This window comes from Lissotriton helveticus, chromosome 12 (assembly GCF_964261635.1).
Source record: "Lissotriton helveticus chromosome 12, aLisHel1.1, whole genome shotgun sequence".
NCBI lineage: Eukaryota > Metazoa > Chordata > Amphibia > Caudata > Salamandridae > Lissotriton > Lissotriton helveticus.
In genome coordinates this window covers 283602604-283622344 of record NC_136073.1, presented here as the reverse complement: position 1 = coordinate 283622344, position 19741 = coordinate 283602604, and the positions used below count along the sequence as shown (strand labels likewise).

Below are 19741 nucleotides of genomic sequence, written 5' to 3'. Positions count from 1 at the left end.
TGAGGTCACCAGTGCACTTTTTCCCTGCGGCAGGATGAGTCATACCAAGGGTGGGGCTCAGGCCTACTTGATTAATTTTTTTTCTTGCTTGGGAAAAAGAAATCCTTTAGAATGTCTTTTACTTTTTCTAGATTCAGTCCAATCGCCTCTAAATTCATAGAGTCCCTGCTGGAGTCATATAGGGTGAAAGCGTCTAAAAGCACTGGTACCAGAGCTTCATATAGTAAGCTCATGTTTTCCTGTGATTGAGTGAAGTTGGCCCATCGCACACGCCTTCTGCAATTTGCGACAATTAACCCGTGGTCATCAAGGGAATCTGCAGATTGCGGTGCCTTAGGAGTAATAGTGCAAAGTTAAACAATCAGCGCATCGTGATCACTGTCAGTGCGGGGAAAAATTCTAAAATCAGATAACCTGTCCCAAAAATTTGTATTTAACATAATGTAATCCAATAGAAACCCCCTGTCCTTGCTATGAAACGTGAATGCGCATGATGTTTCAGAGGACGACCTACCATTGCACGCTCTGAGGGAGTGTTTTATAGTGAGTGCATTCAGCTGTATTACCAAGGGTGTCCATTTAGTCACAGGTGGGCAATTAGAGTCTGGAATACCAAAGAGGAGATCCTCCTCAGGAATATTGTCACAGTGCAGACTCTCAAGGGGCTCAAACTGGCAGTTTAGATTGCCTCCTAGGAAAACCATGTGTTTTGCGGGTATGTTAGATAAAACTATATCAAGGTCATCCAGTGTAGTGGATTCCTTCCCTCTTAGTGTGGGTCTTGAATATAGATTAATTAATATAATTGGACTATGAAGGGGAAACTGCAATTTTACACATAGGATATCACTGGAGGCTGTGTCTAATTGAACAGCCGTACAGCCTAAGTGAGCACCTACCCATATAATTAAACCCCCCGAGGGTCTTCCTACGTCTACTGATATTGCCGGAGTGTAAAAAGAGGCAATTGCTTGCATGATAACTTCTCCTCTTGCCCATGTTTCCTGTAACATGCATATGTCATGTCCCTCGATAAATGATCTCCACTCAGGGTCGTCAATATTACTATTAATTCCTGCCACATTCCAGGATAACACATTTGTAGTGACTTGATTGGTTTTATTCCTGCTACCAGTTTTCATAGATATCACGTTGCAGTTCTCAGCACCTGAGTGCAATTCTAAATGAAAAGCTAGCTTATCGGAACTTTCGGCGGCTGTGTGGCATATGGGGCCTGCTACCTGTATTGGCCCAACCCCTTTTGTAGGGCTGGGTCGGGAACCGCTCAAGTACTCTCCGACCAGACCTTCCTGTCTAGGGATGTAGGGCTCTAAAGATTGGGCCTCTTCGTCAGGTTTGGCTGGATTATCCTGACTAACTACCTGTGTTGCCACTGGTGCTGCCATGAGTCAGTCTACCCCTTCAAGTGGACTAAATCTATTGTTGATCGGAATGTTGAAACATGATTGGTTGCTCCAGTTAAAACCTCTATTTAGGGCGGGTAGTTGTTTTTTAGGGAGCTCCACCTCATCTGGTTGCAGTAGTCGTACCTCTCCGCTCCTCTGGGGGGGGAAAGTACCCTAAATGAAGCAGGAGAATATTACCAGTGTCCGTACCAGACACTGATGCTAAAATTCTTTCTACAATTACGGGATTTATAAAATTAATAACTACACAGTTTCCCTGAATGTCTATAGGTCGTGCACCTATCCAACCCACCCTTCTAGTAAATAAAATCTCTTCTGAATTATCGTATCTAAAATTACAATGGTTGATTAACCAATGCACACTTTTATTTTTTAACTCTTGATAGTTTTCTGTATGACCCTTCTTTAACTCAGGAACCCCGGCCAAGATTAACACATAGGGAGTTGAAGCGGGGGTAAATTTATATTTGGTGGTTTAAAAACGTTGTCATTTTGTTCAGGGTGAGGGCGTATTGCTGTATGACCTGAACCAATAGTCTTTTCTTTTTCCCCTGAACTTTCTATTGCTGGTTGTTGGGTTGTTTTTTCTTTTGCCTGATTAGAATTAGGTTTCAGGATTCCTGATTGCGCAGTAGAGTCCGCCAAATTTTTGGCACCTGGGATTATAGTGATTGTTGGAGATAACACTCTCCTGTTTGCATGAGCGCCGAGTTTGTCTCTTGTGGGAGTATTAGTAGTATTTCTACATATGTTAGTCCCCTTGCTAGTCTTACTCTTGGATGCTGCTCCGCCATCCATTACTGTTTTTAGACCCTCCAACCTTTCTAGTATAGGCCTTAGTTCCTCCTTGATAATAGCTCTCATCTGACTCTGTAGGTTAAATACCAGTGATGTCACCCACCCCGGCTGTTCATCAATGTGCACAGTGGGATCTTCATCAAGATTCAACATCGGGGATTTTTCTGTATCTACTGTGCTATCGTGAGTTTTTTTTCTTTTAGCTGGCGTTTTAGCGTTTAGTCTAGACTTAGTTTTGGTGTTTCTATCTAGTCTTGGGCGGATGGGGAGGGTCAGAGACTCTCTATTGTTGGTATCTATGTTTACGGGAGGATCACTAGGTAGTTCGAGTAAAGACGGTGCAGTTTCGTCAAGTGAGTTGGAGGTCTGCAGGTTGACATCTAAATCAGGTGTAATCGATAGGCGTCTTTCCGTTCTTTCAATTTCAGATGCTACTGCTCCTAGAGCCTTCACTAACATCCTATCGATTGAAGTTGGTTTTGATCCAGGAGTATGCTGGGGCGGGGGCAATTTCTTAGCTAAACAACCCTTTTTCCCCATTCTCCAATTTCCAGGTGAGACGAAGAATAAAACAAATGAAAATACTGCTATGGATAAGAAGAACAAAACAATAAAATGCAATCTTAGACGATACGGTAAGAATAGGATTAAAAATTGAAAGTCAAATAGATTTGCGTACCCCTACAATAATACAAGGGGTAAACGTGTCAATCTCATGCAGTCTAAGTTAGCCACAGTACCTTTATGTCCCTTTTTTTTCTTTTCCTGACCGCAGACTCAAGGGGGATAGCCCGGCCCGGCCTCCTCTGGCCCCGGACGGCCACAGACGACCCGCCCTTTGCCCGGGCTTAGCCCTGCGACGCCAGCGCGCGTCCCGCGTGACGAGAGGCATTCCGATGTTTAGTAGCGCCTCCGGGCACAGCCAGTGACATCCCAGGTGCGCCGCTCGACCCTGGGGCACTTGGGAAATGCAGTCCCTCACTGCGAAGGGGAGAGCTGTACTGCTGTTCCGGCCGTTGCCCTCACGGCGCTCTTGTGGCAGGTAGGTGGATTGGTCTGCCGATATGCGCTGCCGTTGCCCTCACGGCGTGTGTGTCACCAAATGAAGTAGCCCCCCCACTGAGCGCTCGGCGCTCTGATGTTTAGTAGCGCCTCTGGGTGCAGCCAGTGACGTCCCAGGTGCGCCGCTGGACCCTGGGGCACCTGGGAAATGCAGTCCCTCACTGCGAGGGGGAGAGCTGTACTGCTGTTCCGGCCGTTGCCCTCACGGCGCTCTGGTGGCAGGTAGGTGGATTAGTCTGCTGATATGCACTGCCGTTGCCCTCACGGCGTGTGTGTCACCAAAGGAAGTAGCCCCCCACTGAGCGCTCGGCGCTCCGATGTTTAGTAGCGCCTCCGGGCGCAGCCAGTGACATCCCAGGTGCGCCGCTCGACCCTGGGGCACTTGGGAAATGCAGTCCCTCACTGCGAGGGGGAGAGCTGTACTGCTGTTCCGGCCGTTGCCCTCACGGCGCTCTGGTGTCAGGTAAGTGGATTGGTCTGCCGATATGCACTGCCGTTGCCCTCACGGCGTGTGTGTCACCAAAGGAAGTAAATACATTATCATTATTACGTGGACTTTGTGGTTTAATATTTTGTTCCCCGATGTAAGGCAAATGGTTCTATAAATCTGGTTATTTATTTAGAAACAGCCTGAGCTCAGGCTCAGAAGCGTAGGGGATAGTAGGAAACGCTGCAAGGTTGTTAGCACTTGTGGCTTTTCGTGTATGGCCTTAGGAGGAGGAAGCAAAACTAACTGGCTAAATTATTGACTGTACGTACCACCCCGTCCCCCCCCACACAAACACACACACCCCACCACTAATCCCAGCTTCGGCGCTTATCACAATTATTGTGTGACCGTGTGCAAATCACTTTATCGTTCTTTCTTTCAAGAGGTACATATGTGTAATGTATATTTGGAAAACCAGTTGTTTGTTGTGCTGTCTACACATACTTTATACGCAGGAGTACACAGATGTGCATGTCACCTTGAGGTGGGGGCGCTGAGAACAATGCAGGCCTCCTGGCGCTGGCTGCCTTGGATCATCTGGGAGCTCAGGGCACAGTGCCTCCTGCCACGACCCCTATTGTGCAGGCGCTTATGGAGTGCTAAAACAATGAACAGGATTAGCACGTACTTGCCTTTCTTTTTAAACGGCTGGCCAGGCTCACTCTAGGGGCGGAGCGGAGCCCCAGACATGGCTGGGGCAGCTAACAAAAGGCTGACAGGAGCGCAAAAAAGACCCCACACTCAAGAATCAGCAAGAGGGTGTGGCGAGACAACTCTGATGGAGCACAGCAGCTCGAAAAATGTACTAGTATTTTCCCGTTTTTACATATAAATACAGACAAAGGAAAACATGTTTTCCGTCTGTATTTATATGTAAAAATCTGTTTAAACGGAAAACCGGGAGCCCTAATTATTTCTCATTAACGCATGCATGTGCAAAGCAGTTTCTCATGTGTTTTCTTGTGATTTGGACATTAGTTTCCACTGCACACTGTTAGTACATGTTATGGGGTGTTAATCCAAGCAGGTTCCTTTTTTGTGAAAATCCTGGTAGCATGTCACCTAGAGATACCCTTCTGTAAGTGATCAGATCATAATGACTAATATCTCTTTGGTGTAAATACATAACTTTCTCATATCCAGACAACACGTGTATTGACACTTTTGGCTATTGTAGAAGCTACTGAGCTTTTCAGTTTTCTCAAAAGCAATTAAATAGAAACAGGCAAAGCACAAGAAGGAATTGTTTGATTTCAGAAATTAGATTGAATTAGATGGAGACCACAGGCAATAGTTCCAATACAGATGTCTTAATAATGGGTTGATCTAGCACAGCTCAAATCTATCTAAAGCATGTATCCATATGGCTGAGACAGCTTGAGGCTGTTTGGAGTTTACTGCCTTGTAATGCGCTGGTCATATCGAATTCAAAGAGCAGGCTGAGATGGTGCAGCCGGACCTCAAAGGCTGAGGTTAAAGTGCCAGAAAGGTTTGGAGCCAACATAGAAAGATCGTCAGGGTAACAAGGGAGTTTGGAGCTCAGGGGTGAATCATGATGGAAACCTCCTTTTGTCCCCCTTCTTTCTGCTGGGGTCCCACCAAAGCAAGGGGAGGTCTTCTTCCACCCTCCCTGTTACAGTTAGGAAAAATTATGAAATCCCTCAGTTCAGATTGGTTGGCGCCATTCTAAGTGGCCTTAGCCACAAAGCAGGGCAACCGAGCCAAAGGCTAAAAGGCTAGGAGCCTGAAGCAATGGGCATATTCTAGCATTGGCTGCCAAATGTGTCCCACGCATTCCCAAAAGGGTGAGCAGGACTCACTACCGCAAATGCACAGGTCAAAGGGGTAATAGCAACATTATCGCTAATATGAGCACTTGAGGATGGCTGGCAGGCCAAAGGAAAATAAATAGTTGCCAGAACGTTCCCCCTCGGGATGGCTAATGACAGGGACATTGGGAGGGCAGGTGAGAAAGTCACAGGGGTAGGTGGAAAGCAGATACAGCAGTTGCAGCCCAGACAGCTTCAGATGTCCCCCATCAGTTGCAAGGGAAGCCTAGAAGGTGCTGTTCAGCCCGACGGGCCTTCCCATCCCAGGCACAGATTGTAAGCAGTCAATGATTTATGGTGCTTGTCAACATGACTTATGGTTCCTTTTCAGTAAATTATGACTTGTCAAGATGATTCATGACATATCTTGTGATTTATGACTATAGAGAAAGTAATAAACTGGAGCTTGATATCTCAAACCAAGATTCTGTGTTGATTGTTGGGGGAAAGGCCGGTTGAGAGGTTGGTGAGGGGCCGTGTGGACCAGGTAGCCCTTTTGGGAAGGCTAGCATTTATAGTGGGGTTATTCTTGGAACCCTCAGTCTATCTTGACTCTATCTTGACTCTGGTATCTTCATACCATCATCTTCAACTCTTATCCTCGTGTTAATTAACTAATCTTTGTTTCATGACGCTGTCAGATCATGTGAGAGTATTTCTACTAGTCAGTTGTGTGTTTCTGTACTTTTGTGCGAAGCTTTTTGGTTTTACAGATGACTAATAGACTAAAATGATCTGTAAAGGAAGAATGTTGATATCAGCTTCTGTCACTAGTGCGTCATAGTTATGTGCAGCTCGCCATAAGACCACAGCCCTATCCTGACCTAAATTTATGCACAGCACTTTCTGATGAGCAATCGTATAGCATAAGGATAGTGTTCCAAAATGGATTATCTCAAGTTTGACTGAAGAGACCTTTTATTAATTCACATTTAACAGTGATTGGCCCTCATACCACAACTTTAAACAAAACCACCTTAGTCTTGAAGGCAAGTAAATTAATGATGTTCCACCAAGTAGTCTAATCTAAAAATAAATTGGCATTTTTAAAAAAATATTTTTTTAAAGCAAAACCTAAAGCGTAACATATGCCCCAGCAGCCAATGTGGAGCAGGGGAGCACTGTTGGGCTGAATGTTCTTGAATATATGTGAGATGACCAGCCTACATGACATTTTAAAGGGCTATCCTAAGACCTCTATCATACACAACTTAGTAAACTAGTGGTCCACTTTTGCCACTTGAGTAAAAGTCCACCAATCGGTCTCCCTAATGAGAGACCACGTATATCTTTAATCGGCTGGATGGTATACTTGTGTACAATCCTTATTCTGTAAAACAAAATGAGCAGTGGCTCAACATTTTGGTCAGAAGCTTGTGGCCAGTGCTATCTAATGTTGGAGATGCAAAATTCCAAGGCAGCGTAGTCTTGATTCCACCAACTTATACAACAAGCAGGGAGCAGGAGAGGGGCTCAAGAGGCAGTGGAACGGGAGAGGAATGCAGATCGGTACTAACAGAGAGAAATACAATATTTTGTAAAATAATCAATATTTTTAGGGCTTTCAAAACCAATGAGAGATAGTGTGTGTGCTTGCAAAAATCCCAGGTGAAAGAACCTATACTCAAGTATCCATCAGAAATGCATTTATTAGGTGGGGCGCAACACCCCAAATACACCCTTGAAGCTAAACCCCTGCCACTATCGTTCCCTCTTTTGGTTATTTCGCTCTCTTGCTCTGGGTCAAAGTTTGATGAGAAAAAATAGGTGCAGGCCCCAACAATGAGTGCAGGTGGGCCCCACCTGCAGCCACAGACTCAAATATAGCACTGCTTGCTTCTGCCCATACACCTGGTGAGCTTAGACCTAATAGTGGACTGGTAGACTCCCCCGACAAACACTAGGGTGCATATTATCAAGACTGGGCGATAAAATTATCGCCGCTTTATCAGCAGGAAACTGCTGCTAAAGTGGCGATAATGGGCTTGGTCATATGCCCTAGAGAATTCCCATAGAAGTCCAGGTTAGATGTCTAACAGGTCCATAGGAATGAATGGGAAATTGCATGCGCAATTTGCGAGCCCCCAAAGGGGACTCGCATTTTGAGCATGCAATTTCAAGGGTGCAAGGGAGTCTAAAGGACACCCTGTTGCACCACTGAAATTGATCTGTGCACATATGTTGCGCACACACATGCCCCAAGGGCATGTGTCTGTGTAACCAACAACTTTGAAAAATGAACTTAAGTGCATTTTTCAAAGTCTTTGCAAATTTCCATCAGGTTTAAATTGATGGGTTTTTGCGGCCCCTATTAGCGAAATCGCTATTTGCGATTTCATCATGCATTGCATTTAAGGAATCGCAATTTGTGATTCCTTAAATGCAATCACGATTTAAGAAATTGCAACAAAGTGCACTTTCTTAAATTGCAAGAGCCTGACTGTTTGATGCATCGCAGAAGCCCTTTTTGCGGGCGCAAACGGGCAATTTTTGAGAATCGCACCGGTTGCGCTCGAAAAAAAGGTTGATGCATGTGCCTGTAAGTGTGGTGCTGAGTACCGGAAACCACCGGCTCAAATTAAGCACTGATTCACATAACCCTTCCATCTAGTTTCCCATTCTGAAAACACATAAATTTGCTGCTGTCAATATCAGGAGAAAGTAATTCCTGGCTGAAAATGGTACAGGAGTATCCACATATTTCATGTGAGAATAAGAAACTAACATCTCCTAATGCACGTGTAACACAATGATGCATACTTTATGGATCCTGTATCAGAAAATTGTTCGTGTTACGTAGACACAATATGCGGCAGCAAAATTCAGACTGTTTTACCAAGCTCTTTGTATATGAGGCTTCAGAAAGCTTTTATGTCAGCCGAATTCTGACACCTGAGATCCTCTGTGGAATGGCCAGCACACTGAAGAGGGCAGGTGAATGCAGGATGTGGGGAAAAGTAAGTTTTATTATTACTATTATATGGTTTTAGAAAGCATTCAAGGTAAAGTACAATGTTCTGGGCACATACTGCTTTTGTGCTGAATTACTACAGATGTAAACTAAATGCTGTGCTTATGTATGTGTATCTTTTGTTTCGCTCAGCCCTACTTCCGTGCATCCCATGCTGCCTATGAGAGGTGACACTGGCATAATTATATGACTCAATTGCCATTAGTGAGTCATTTAGTTTTCAGGAAATCACTTTAATTACACACACAAAGTATGTCTATCAGCTTGCTGTTTGAATAATCTCAGTTTTATGAGCTGAGCTTGTCCACATGTTTTTAGGCCGAGTCCTAACTGGTTAAGACAATGATACGTCATTACTGTTCTTCCTCGCAGGAGCACCAGCCAAGTACTGTCTTTTTATGCTTGCATAGCTCTTTTGTTTTTTTGGCAGAACTCTTTTTGCTTTTGTGCCCATCACTTTTTTTTATATCAAAGAGGACTGTGGCGTACCCACAATCTAAGTGTAGCACAGCTTTAGACAAAAAAGTCTCAAAAAGGCTTGTGAAAATTAATCCAAGAGTACTAATAAGCGCTAAGGCAAAAAAAGTTTTTATCATATTATCATCATTCATGTTTAGAAAAATCACAGAAAAATCAACATATGTGAAGGCTGTACAATTAATAACAATGTACTGCTACATTATATAACATAACATGTACAAGATGTCATTACAGCTGAAATAATTCAATGTATTCAGTGAATTCAAAACAAACACTCCCAATGCATTTCGGGTTCGAATCTGAACCCTTCATCAGGGTATAGCTAAACAAAGCCAGTCTTGTAGTTTGTGAAACAACTGCGTCCTCCGCAGGAATCTACAACACAATAAGTTTGAGTATTACGAACAAGGTATTGATTACAGTTGCATTATGTAGAATTTGCACTCTAAAAACAAGCAAAAGAAGTGTGCTGAGGTGTGCAGAAATGTGCCCCAATGTGAAGCTCAAGAGATTGCAAAGCAAGTCCTTATTGAAATTGAAAATATCATTGCTGAAAGGCTGCAGATGAAAACCACATAAATAATCCAAAAAAACGGTTATCATAATGAAAAAGAATCCAAGGTGCAAGTAAAAATGCCATGTTACTTCCCCTATGTGCTCTGTGAGAAGAGTGAGTCAAGACAGACAGTTGTGTTCAAAATGAAGGGATTCTTACCCTAAATGAGCGGTTCTGTTTATAAACTGTAAGTTAAATCATGGGAACAATGAAATATAATTCAAAAGGCAGCCGTATAACCACCTCTTCTTGTTCACATAGCACGTCCAAATTATAAAAAGGAACCAAAATCTCTCTTACCCGAATCAGATGAGTCGGGAAGATTGCTTGTGAACATCTACGCGAAGACTGCTGCGTGTGAAACCCTTGAACCTGTCTAAAAAGGTTCAAGCAAAAAATCCATTTTACAAGATGTAGGTTAATAAATGTTAAAACCAAAAGAACCATCAACGTAAAGGAGCCTCACCGTAAACTCAAGATGAGGCTCCACCCACTTTCTGCCGGGTAACAAACTTCCATGCCAAATAACAAACTTCTGTGCCACCTCTGGTACGTCCGTATTCTAAAAAATGACCACACCAAAGAAAAGCCGTCACAACACAATCCGTGCTACAGCGCGATGCCACTGGATTCAAGCAAGCCGGGCTGAAGACGGCTGGAATGCCAGAAACCGGTCCTCGGAAGCTTGTTTCCGGTCCAGGGAAGGCATGGCTTGGCAGTTTGGGCTGGACTGTTCCCCTGAGGCACAGGGTCAGACTGATTTGCATATAGCAATGTCTGAACTGGGGTGGCAGAGTGGGCTAAAGAACGGTGATGGATCAAACCCAGATCTTTTGACTGGGTGTGAGTGTTTGATTGGTTCAGATGCTCCGTCCATCACCACCCCCTTTTGTACCGCTTTGGCCACCATAAGTGTGGCAGGGTATGCTCAGATGTGAGTCCCTTGCTCACTTTGCCACTGGATTCAAGCAAGCCGGGCTGAAGATGGCTGGAATGCCAGAAACCGGTCCTCGGAAGCTTGTTTCCGGTCCAGGGAAGGCATGGCTTGGCAGTTCGGGCTGGACTGTTCCCATGAGGCACAGGGTCAGACTGATTTGCATATAGCCATGTCTGAACTGGGGTGGCAGAGTGGGCTAAAAAACGGTGATGGATCAAACCCAGATCTTTTGAATGGGTGTGAGTGTTTGATTGGTTCAGATGCCCCATCCATCACCACCCCCTTTTGTACCTGAAGAACAATAAAGTCATGTATTATATAACGAACATGCCAGTGTTTAGGGAGTTTTCCTACGGTCCCTTTAAAGCCGTTGATGGTTCTTTTGGTTTTAACATTTATTACTTGTAAAATGGATTTTTTGCTTGAACCTTTTTAGACAGGTTCAAGGGTTTCACATGCAACAGTCTTCTTCACGTAGATGTTCACAAGCAATCTTCCCAACTCATCTGATTCGGGCAAGAGAGATTTTGGTTCCTTTTTAGGTCTCGTGGCGATTACCGCGCGAAAGCGCGGTCTCGCCAGAGACCTATAGTCACCGGCTCAGCTTCCCAGGAGACAAGAGATGGCCACGCGCATCTTCAAAAATGGGATCAGAACGGGCCGCGTGCGCGTGTGCACATTTCCTGTCTCCTGGGAAGCTCCAACACACACAGCCACACCTCCCCCTGCTTTCGCACACGCATGCGCGTGCATACACAGACACACACACAAGCGCACATACACGCACGCACACATACAGAGACACCACCCCCCGCCGCCGCTGCCGCACACTGAATGCCCCTGGTTCTGCATAAAGCGTATAAAGGACTCACAGTGCGGTACCTGCTGCAGCGCCAGGCTCTGTGTAGCTCACTCCGCGCACCGCTCTCTGGCTCCTGCCCATGCGCTGCTTCCTCTCTCACACACTCTTCGCGAGCCCTCTCTTCCCACTGGCCGTGCCTCGCTCAGCCCCGGGCTGCCACAGACCCGCAAGCTGATTTGCCCGTTCACGCTCGAAGCCACGCCCCACTCTTCCTGCCACTCCCAGCTCCACGAACGGCCTACTCGTGCCGCGCGCTCTTCCTCTATGCTGGAGGTAAACAGGTGCCGCCATTGGCTGGCGGTGGAGCCCAATGGAACTGTCGATCTCCGCGGGGCAGAACCACATACTCCTGACGCCGTGCCAGCCCAGTGCCGAGTAACGCTACTCTCATTGAGGGCAGAGGGTTCTGTCAGACACCCTCGCCAACACAGGGAGGCTGCAAGGACCGTCCGACAGGTAAAGCAAATTAAGGTGGGCGGAACTTTCCCGGCAGTGGGAGGGGAGGGGTGTATCTGGTTGTAGGGCAGTCTGTCTGTGAAAAGCAGGTTCATAATGTACCTCTTTAAGGAGGGAATGGTAAACTCCCAGCATATGCCCTTCTCGTTTCGCGTTTACACTCCAAATACAACTCAGTGCCACATAATTACACTCTACTGAATGCAACACACACTCCACACAGTACCACTCATGTCACATAATTATATGCTACATAATTACGCTGCACTCAATGCAACATACACTCCAAACAATACCACTCAGTGCCACATAATTACACACCACATAATTACACTCTACTGAATACAACATAATCTCCAAATACCACTCAGTGCCACATAATTACCTGCCACATAATTACCTGCCACATAATTACCCGCCACATAATTACACTGCACTCAATGCAACATACACTCCAAATACCACTCGGTGCTCCATAATTACACGCAACATAATTACACTGCACTCAATGCAACATACACTCCAGACAATACCACTCAGTTCCACATAATTATATGCTACATATTTACACTGCGCTCAACGCAACATATACTCCAAATACCACTCAGTGCCACATAATTACACGCCACATAATTACACTGCACTCAATGCAACATATACTCCAAATACCACTCAGTGCCACATAATTACTCGCCACATAATTACACTGCACTCAATGCAACATACACTCCAAATACCACTCAGTGCCACATAGTTACACACCACATAATTACACTCTATCTATTGCATCACCACAGCATCACTCAGCACCACCACAGCATCACTCGTCGCAACCACAACATCACTCAGCACCACCACAGCGTCAATCTGTGCAACCATTCAACAACAACTGGTTCAAATATGTTCTCTCAATGTTTCAAGCTTTATTACAAATGTCACAAAAAGAGGTTAATACTTCACTTCTGTTCTTGGATTTTTGTCACAATAAAATACACTGAACATATTCTTCACAAAAGTTATTTAAAAAAGTTTAACCCATTGCCATTATAAATTACAATAACTTTTATTTAATTATTAATTATTCAATTATTTAAAAAATTCAAAGCAATTGTTATTTGTAATATCAATACATCTAAGTCACGTAAATATAACACATATTGCATTACAAATGCTAGAGGTGTCACATTTGTAAAAGTTAAAAGTATTGGCATTGTAAATGACAAAGCTATTAATGTAGCTATTTTCAAAACCAACACATAAATAAAAAATGTGTCATTTACAATACCAATAGCTCAAACTTTCCTAATGCGAGACCTATTGCATTGCAAATGCTTGTTATAATTTGGACGTGCTATGTCAACAAGAGGAGGTGGTTATACGGCTGCCTTTTAAATTATATTTTATTGTTCCCATGATTTCACTTACAGTTTATACACAGAACCGCTCGTTTAAGGGTAAGAATCCCTTCATTTTGAACACAACTGTCTGTCTTGACTCACTCTTCTCACAGAGCACATATGGGAAGTAACATGGCATTTTTACTTGCACCTTGGATTCTATTTCATTATGATAACCGTTTTTTGGGATTATTTATGTGGTTGTCATCTACAGCCTTTCAGCAATGATATTTTCAATTTCAATAAGGACTTTCTTTGCAATCTCTTGAACTTCACATTGGGGCACATTTCTGCACACCTCAGCACACTTCTTTTGCTTGTTTTTAGAGTGCAAATTCTACATAATGCAACTGTAATCAATACCTTGTTCGTAATACTCAAACCTATTGTGTTGTAGATTCCTGCGGAGGACGCAGTTGTTTCACAAACTACAAGACTGGCTTTGTTTAGCTATACCCTGATGAAGGGTTCAGATTCGAACCCGAAATGCATTGGGAGTGTTTGTTTTGAATTCACTGAATACATTGAATTATTTCAGCTGTAATGACATCCTGTACATGTTATCATGTTATATAATGTAGCAGTACATTGTTATTAACTGTACAGCCTTCACATATGCTGATTTTTCTGTGATTTTTCTAAACATGAATGATGATAATATGATAAAAACTTTTTGCCTTAGTACTCTTGGATTAATTTTCACAAGCCTTTTTGAGACTTTTTTGTCTAAAGCTGTGCTCCACTTAGATTGTGGGTACCCCACAGTCCTCTTTGATATTTGACTAATTGAGAGATTGGTGGGCCCCATCTCTCGTCCGACTGGTAGCACGCGCACCATTCAAAATTGAATGAACATTTTTTTGGGTTGAGCCACATATAAAATTGATTCATAGGTGTGCAGGAACACTACCCATTACAGCATCACTTTTTTTTGCCAGTGGTCTTGCTCACTCAGTCTCTCCCACAGCAGTACCTTCAGTTTTTAGAAAGGTGGATGGCGGTCCGGGCTGCATGTGTGTCTCTGCCATTCCCTCAGCCATTTATTTTGTGCACCGGAAGTGAGTAATTGAGTGATTTACGTGCGGCCAGGGGAGGGAGCAACAGGCAGATGAGCCCAGAGTGTGGGCTGCACCTCAGAGCATGACAGGTCAACTATTAGGCGTTCAAAGCAGGCAGCATGCGAGGCAAGGGGGCACCATGCACAGCTCCCATTCCTCAGCTTTTTAAGGTGTTTTCACGGGTAGTACAGCAAAAAGGTTTGCCTAACACACCTCCAGTAATCCATCATAACATTTTCCGTCATATTGGCGGACCCAAGGTATCAGTGGAGAAGTGAGAACATTCTTCCCTATCACTTCCTTAATTATAAGCTTTCACAATTGTCTCTCAAGTGGCACAGGTGTTACTATGACATATGTGGGAGGTCAGCCCCTGCTTCCCCACACATCGAATGAGTAATTCTCTTTTAAAGGGGCCAAAAGCCCTACTAATTATTGAGACTGGTAAATGCAGACATTACGCTAATTATTATCTTAGATCTCCATAATGCCTACTTTATACCTTGCCTGAAAATTCAATAGAGATGTACAATGAGCTTGACTTGAGAGCTGGATAGGGATGCCTTTTTAGGTCGAGCCTATGCAGCGCATGTGCTGCTCTGTGAGGCATGCTGTATTAGAGTATGTACTTAAAGCCCACCCACTCTTTGCCCATATTTGACATTGACCTTCGTAAATGCTGGCATCTGATTCGTCAATAGGCTTGCTAGTCCCTCCTTACTACCGCCTTGTCGTCAGTTTTAACCTCCCATGAGGGCTTGCCCTTTTACTTCGGTTTTACAGAGTACATCATACTTACTCTGTAAGCACTATTTTCTTTAATACATTTCTCCTATTGCGGGTACAATATGCTTTCCTGCAACATTGAGCGCGCCATTCGCACTTTCACTTTTCAAGCAGCCCAGAACAATAGGTCTAGCATTTACAAGAGTTTTACCTAATGGCATTGTAAATGACAATACCTTTTATTTATGTGTTAATAAAAAGCATAATCATTTACAATGCCAAAAGCTTAAACTCATGTAGATGCAAGCCCTATTGCATAGCCAATGCTTGTTCATCTAGCTCTGCAATGGGGTTTTGCATGAAATTTTCATGGTAGCACAGGATTGAATATCTTTACAATGCATTCTCTTTGAGTAAAATGTACCCCATTCCAGCCAGTTCTAGTACTTTCATAGGGAGCAGAAAATAATGGATTACTGCGGTCCTATCAATCATTTAATTTATGGAGCCATTTTTCAGTTCTTAAATATAATTTATTTTCTCTTTCAGGTGGCAGAATTTGGCAGTCCAGCCGAGCTTGCCCAGAATCCCAACTCTGCCTTTGCAGCATTGTTGGCAGCTGGGACCAACAACCACTAGTACAGAGTGTCAAGGATAATTCAGTTCACAAGGGCTTGATCTAACAGAATTTGGGACACAGTCTAAAGGATGGACGGAGGCTGCAGTAGATCAACATTAATGCTCAACATTGTAGGGCACAGGAAATGCATAGCTTGTTTGTAATCTGTTGAATTTCTGTTAAACAGCAGTAAACACCTCTTGTATTATAACTATACATGATGGAATCCTGTGAGTGAAAAGAATTTGGAAGACTGTTGCTCCTTAATCACAAATTAACCATAAATTAGTGGTCAATTTTGTCACTTTTATACCATAGCACTACAGACTCTCTGCTAGTCAATGTATTGAGATATGATGCTTCCATTCTTTGAAAAAAGGATAAAGGGTGTAGGTCTTGTCGGTGTATCACAACCAAATACATTATTACTATAAGCGTTAATTATTGAAAGGGATGTTAATTGACTGAACCAACACATTTTTTGATTACATTAGAGCAAGTTAAGTACCACCAAGAGAGGTACTGTTCATCACCTTTATGATGTTTCTGAGACTGGTTCCCATGTTTCAAATATTTACCGGTGTTCTATATTTATACAATGTTAAGGGACAGGGTTTCCCTTATTAACCTTACCCGCCTCACTTATCTACAGATCAGATGATGACATTGCTGTTAATGTTGTTCAGAATATCTTGACCACAATGTTTGAGTAGACTCTTGCACTGCTAATAAAAGTATCTCTGAATGTCCTCAGGTTTCGAATTTTTTTTCCTTCAGTAATCTCAATATACTATAGTGCAGTCTTTTATGATGTAGTTAGTTTATAATGCTCCGCCCATGCTCCCAAAGTCATTCTGTTTTAAACTGCTGCCATTAAGTGATTTTCTCCAAGTTGTTGTGAAACTTTCCTAATTCCTTTCATAATACATATTTAACTGAATTCATGCAATGAATTAAACTGGGACATTGTCTGACTGTGATGAGCTTCAGCACCTTATTTATTAGCATAACAATGCATAACAAACATGCATGAGAAGAGTGGGTAATCTTGAACGGCAACATTAAATTCAAACATGGCAGCCCTGACGTCTATGGCCATGCGTTAAGCTATTTTATGTCTAATGAATTTTTTAATTTCAAACTAAATTTTTATACTCTAGGACAATAAACAAAAATATGAAGTGGGCAGTAGTTTCTGACCCACAACTAGTAGATTGGCTGTTGTTCTGTTTGAGTATTTCATTGACCGTAAGGGCTATCATATAGTTGTCATGTATTATGCAGAACAATAATCTATATTTCACTGCTGTAAGAGTATATTTCGAAGCTTCGGCCCATGGAATCTGTAAATTACTGCTTGAATGTGCCCATAAAGTCAAAATGTCAGAAGTTTACCTAACCTGATCTTTAAATCTTTAAATTACTTTTCTTTTCCAGATACATCTAATACATAATTTAGTTCTCTTATTTCATTGCATAATGTTATTTGGAAGAGTTAAAGGATGCGTACGCATAAGACCCAAATACGGCTGACCCAAATACGCCTGAATGTGGGCAGAGTCTCAAATTAGCTCTATTTTATTCGTTTTTTAGGAATTTAGGCTGATTATATGTCATAAGCGATCCCACTGGAGAGAAGGAGATACATTAAAGCCAATAAAATCTTTCATTAAAATCTGAACATATCTTGAATTATTTGTTACCTTGATGCTCAGTGATAGCACGAAAATCTCGCAGTAATCTCTCTTTTGAAAATTTAGTTACTGTGGCACAATAAAACTTTAATTACCATCACCGTTTTCCCACACCATTATCTATTCTAAAGATGATGAATATTTGCCACCATATTTCGACCAAAAGAGCTCCTTCATTAACAGAGGCAAGTAATCAAATGCAAATAAATTTTTAGTCAATAGTGAGAGTTGTAAGTTGTTTGAAAGGGATTTATCTTCTAATTAAAGTTTAAAATTCTCTGACCCTTAATTCATTAGTCAGGTATCAATAAGGTTACAGAATTGATAATAGAAAAATAAAATCTGTACAGGGCATATCATAACTTGCATACAACACATTCCATAAAGGAAATAATTCCTATTCTAAGAAAGTGAGGTACAAACGATGTCAGTCAGAACTCAGGAAGAGTTAAAAAACTAAAGCTAGAGTGAGATTAGCATGACGCTAAATCCATCATTAATATCCCATGAAGTGAAATAAAGCATAGAACAAATCCGCCTTAGCAAAGCCACTTAGTCAAAGCATGAAGCTTGGGGATTTTAATACAATTCAGAATGGAACAAATCCTGCATCTAGTCTGCATTTATCTGCATCTTTTCTGCTCTCCATCACAGTCTGTCCTCTCCTCCTCTGCATCTGTAAATCTCATCTGCTCTGCTCCCTTCAGTTCTGCATCGAAGTCTAAAACTCATCTGCAGGCCTCAGTCTCTAAATCTGTCTGAGTCTGCCTCTCAGCAAAGTTTCTGAAAGTCCTAATCTTGGAATGCGTTTATAAGCCAGAAAAGTGTCGCAAAGCATGCGGCATGATCTTTGTTCTGCATCCAATTGGAATCCAGTGTTCTCATCTCCACCTCTCTGCAGTCTGCATATGTCATCCATCAGACAGTCAAAACACTTCCCACAACGTATTCTGCATCTCATTTAATATAACTTCATCCCCCACCTTCCTTTAAAAAAATATTTTATTTTATCTAAACACATAACATTAGCTGCAAAAGACCTATGTTATTTAAGCAAAAATCATAAACGCATAACATGGTAATGCATTTTTAAAGCACATGTGTTTTCTGTTCTCTCTAAAGCAAATAATCAACTGAGACTTTGTTTAAACATTTCCAGCAACTAAATACGATAACATGCTGTAAATTATGCGAGGTGAACTTCTTTCCCACAAAGAGAAACATTCTTCTGTTATCCGAAAGTCAAACTGAAGTTCTCAGAGCGCTAAATAATGAGCTGTTTCTGTGCTTCTACGTTTTAAAATGTTATGTTAATTCAGTACAACTATATTCTACTATTGCACACATTTAAAAAAAAATCAAATTCCAATCGCATTCTATAGGGAGGTCAAATTAAACTAGCGACATTAAATCAAATTATGAATTAATTGTGCAATTTTTTACATGGGCGTCCGGCAGGGCCCGTGGGTGGGGGGGGGGGGGGGGGGGCAGGTGCCGGGGGCCGTGGGCTGATTTTCGAAAACATAAAAAAAAACTTACCTTGCTGCCTCGGGTCCCACATCTTCTCTCCTGCTCTCCTGTGTCCGACTCCAGGAACCAGGCAGCCAGGCTCCCACCCCTAAGCCAATCACAATGCCGCAATGCAGCATTGTGATTGGTCTGAGAGCTGTGACACAACACTCAGCCGAGGGCCGGAGGGATGGGCATGTTCTCCATGCAGGCTGTAATGTAGCCTGCATGTGGAACAGGGTAGTGTGCATGACTGTTTAGGGTGGCCCGAGAGTGCCGACCCAACAGGTATTGCACACAGGAGTGTTCTACCATTCCTCTCCTGCAGCTCCTCCCCGCCCTCTCACACAATGCCGCAGCAGGAGGAAAAAAATATAATAACATTCCATTATTATCATTTTACTTTTTTTGTTCTTTGATGCTCTTGGTAGTGGAGCGGCGATACTGTGCCTTAGCAGAGGAACCACCACTGGTTTTACATGATTTATTAAATAGAAAGCATCTAACTAAAGCCTTTGAATACCAAAGCCTCATGTTTTCATTTTACAGCACCAAATGTCTGCGTGTCACTTTTTAAAAAGCAGTTTTATGTCTGAAGCCCAGGCAGGTTTGTCATTAGTAATGCTTAATGATATAGGAAATGTTTACGCTCTTTTATCAATAATACACCAGAGAATCCAGTCTCGTCAGGCCAGTTGGCTGTAAGCCTCTCCTTAGTTTTTTCTAGTGATTTGTCGGTTCTTTTTTTTGTTTTATTTTTTATTTACACGTTTTTCATTAAATGGAACAAATCATGTTCGTATACAATATCAAGTCTAGCTCACATTATACATCATTCAGATAATAATTGTATATTGCAAAGCACTTAGT

General features: G+C 42.6%; 1 protein-coding gene across 1 annotated transcript in view; it reads left to right on the top strand.

Annotated features, from left to right (window-relative positions):
* The window catches only part of LOC144798009 (ATP-binding cassette sub-family C member 12-like), a 2245771-nt gene extending 2229308 nt beyond the window's left edge, over positions 1-16463 (top strand). The window contains exon 30 of the mRNA XM_078668799.1: positions 15599-16463. Coding sequence (XP_078524925.1) covers positions 15599-15688 — 90 coding nt within the window. The 3' untranslated portion in view covers positions 15689-16463. The remainder of the gene's footprint in view (positions 1-15598) is intronic.
* Positions 16464-19741: the final 3278 nt, after the last annotated feature.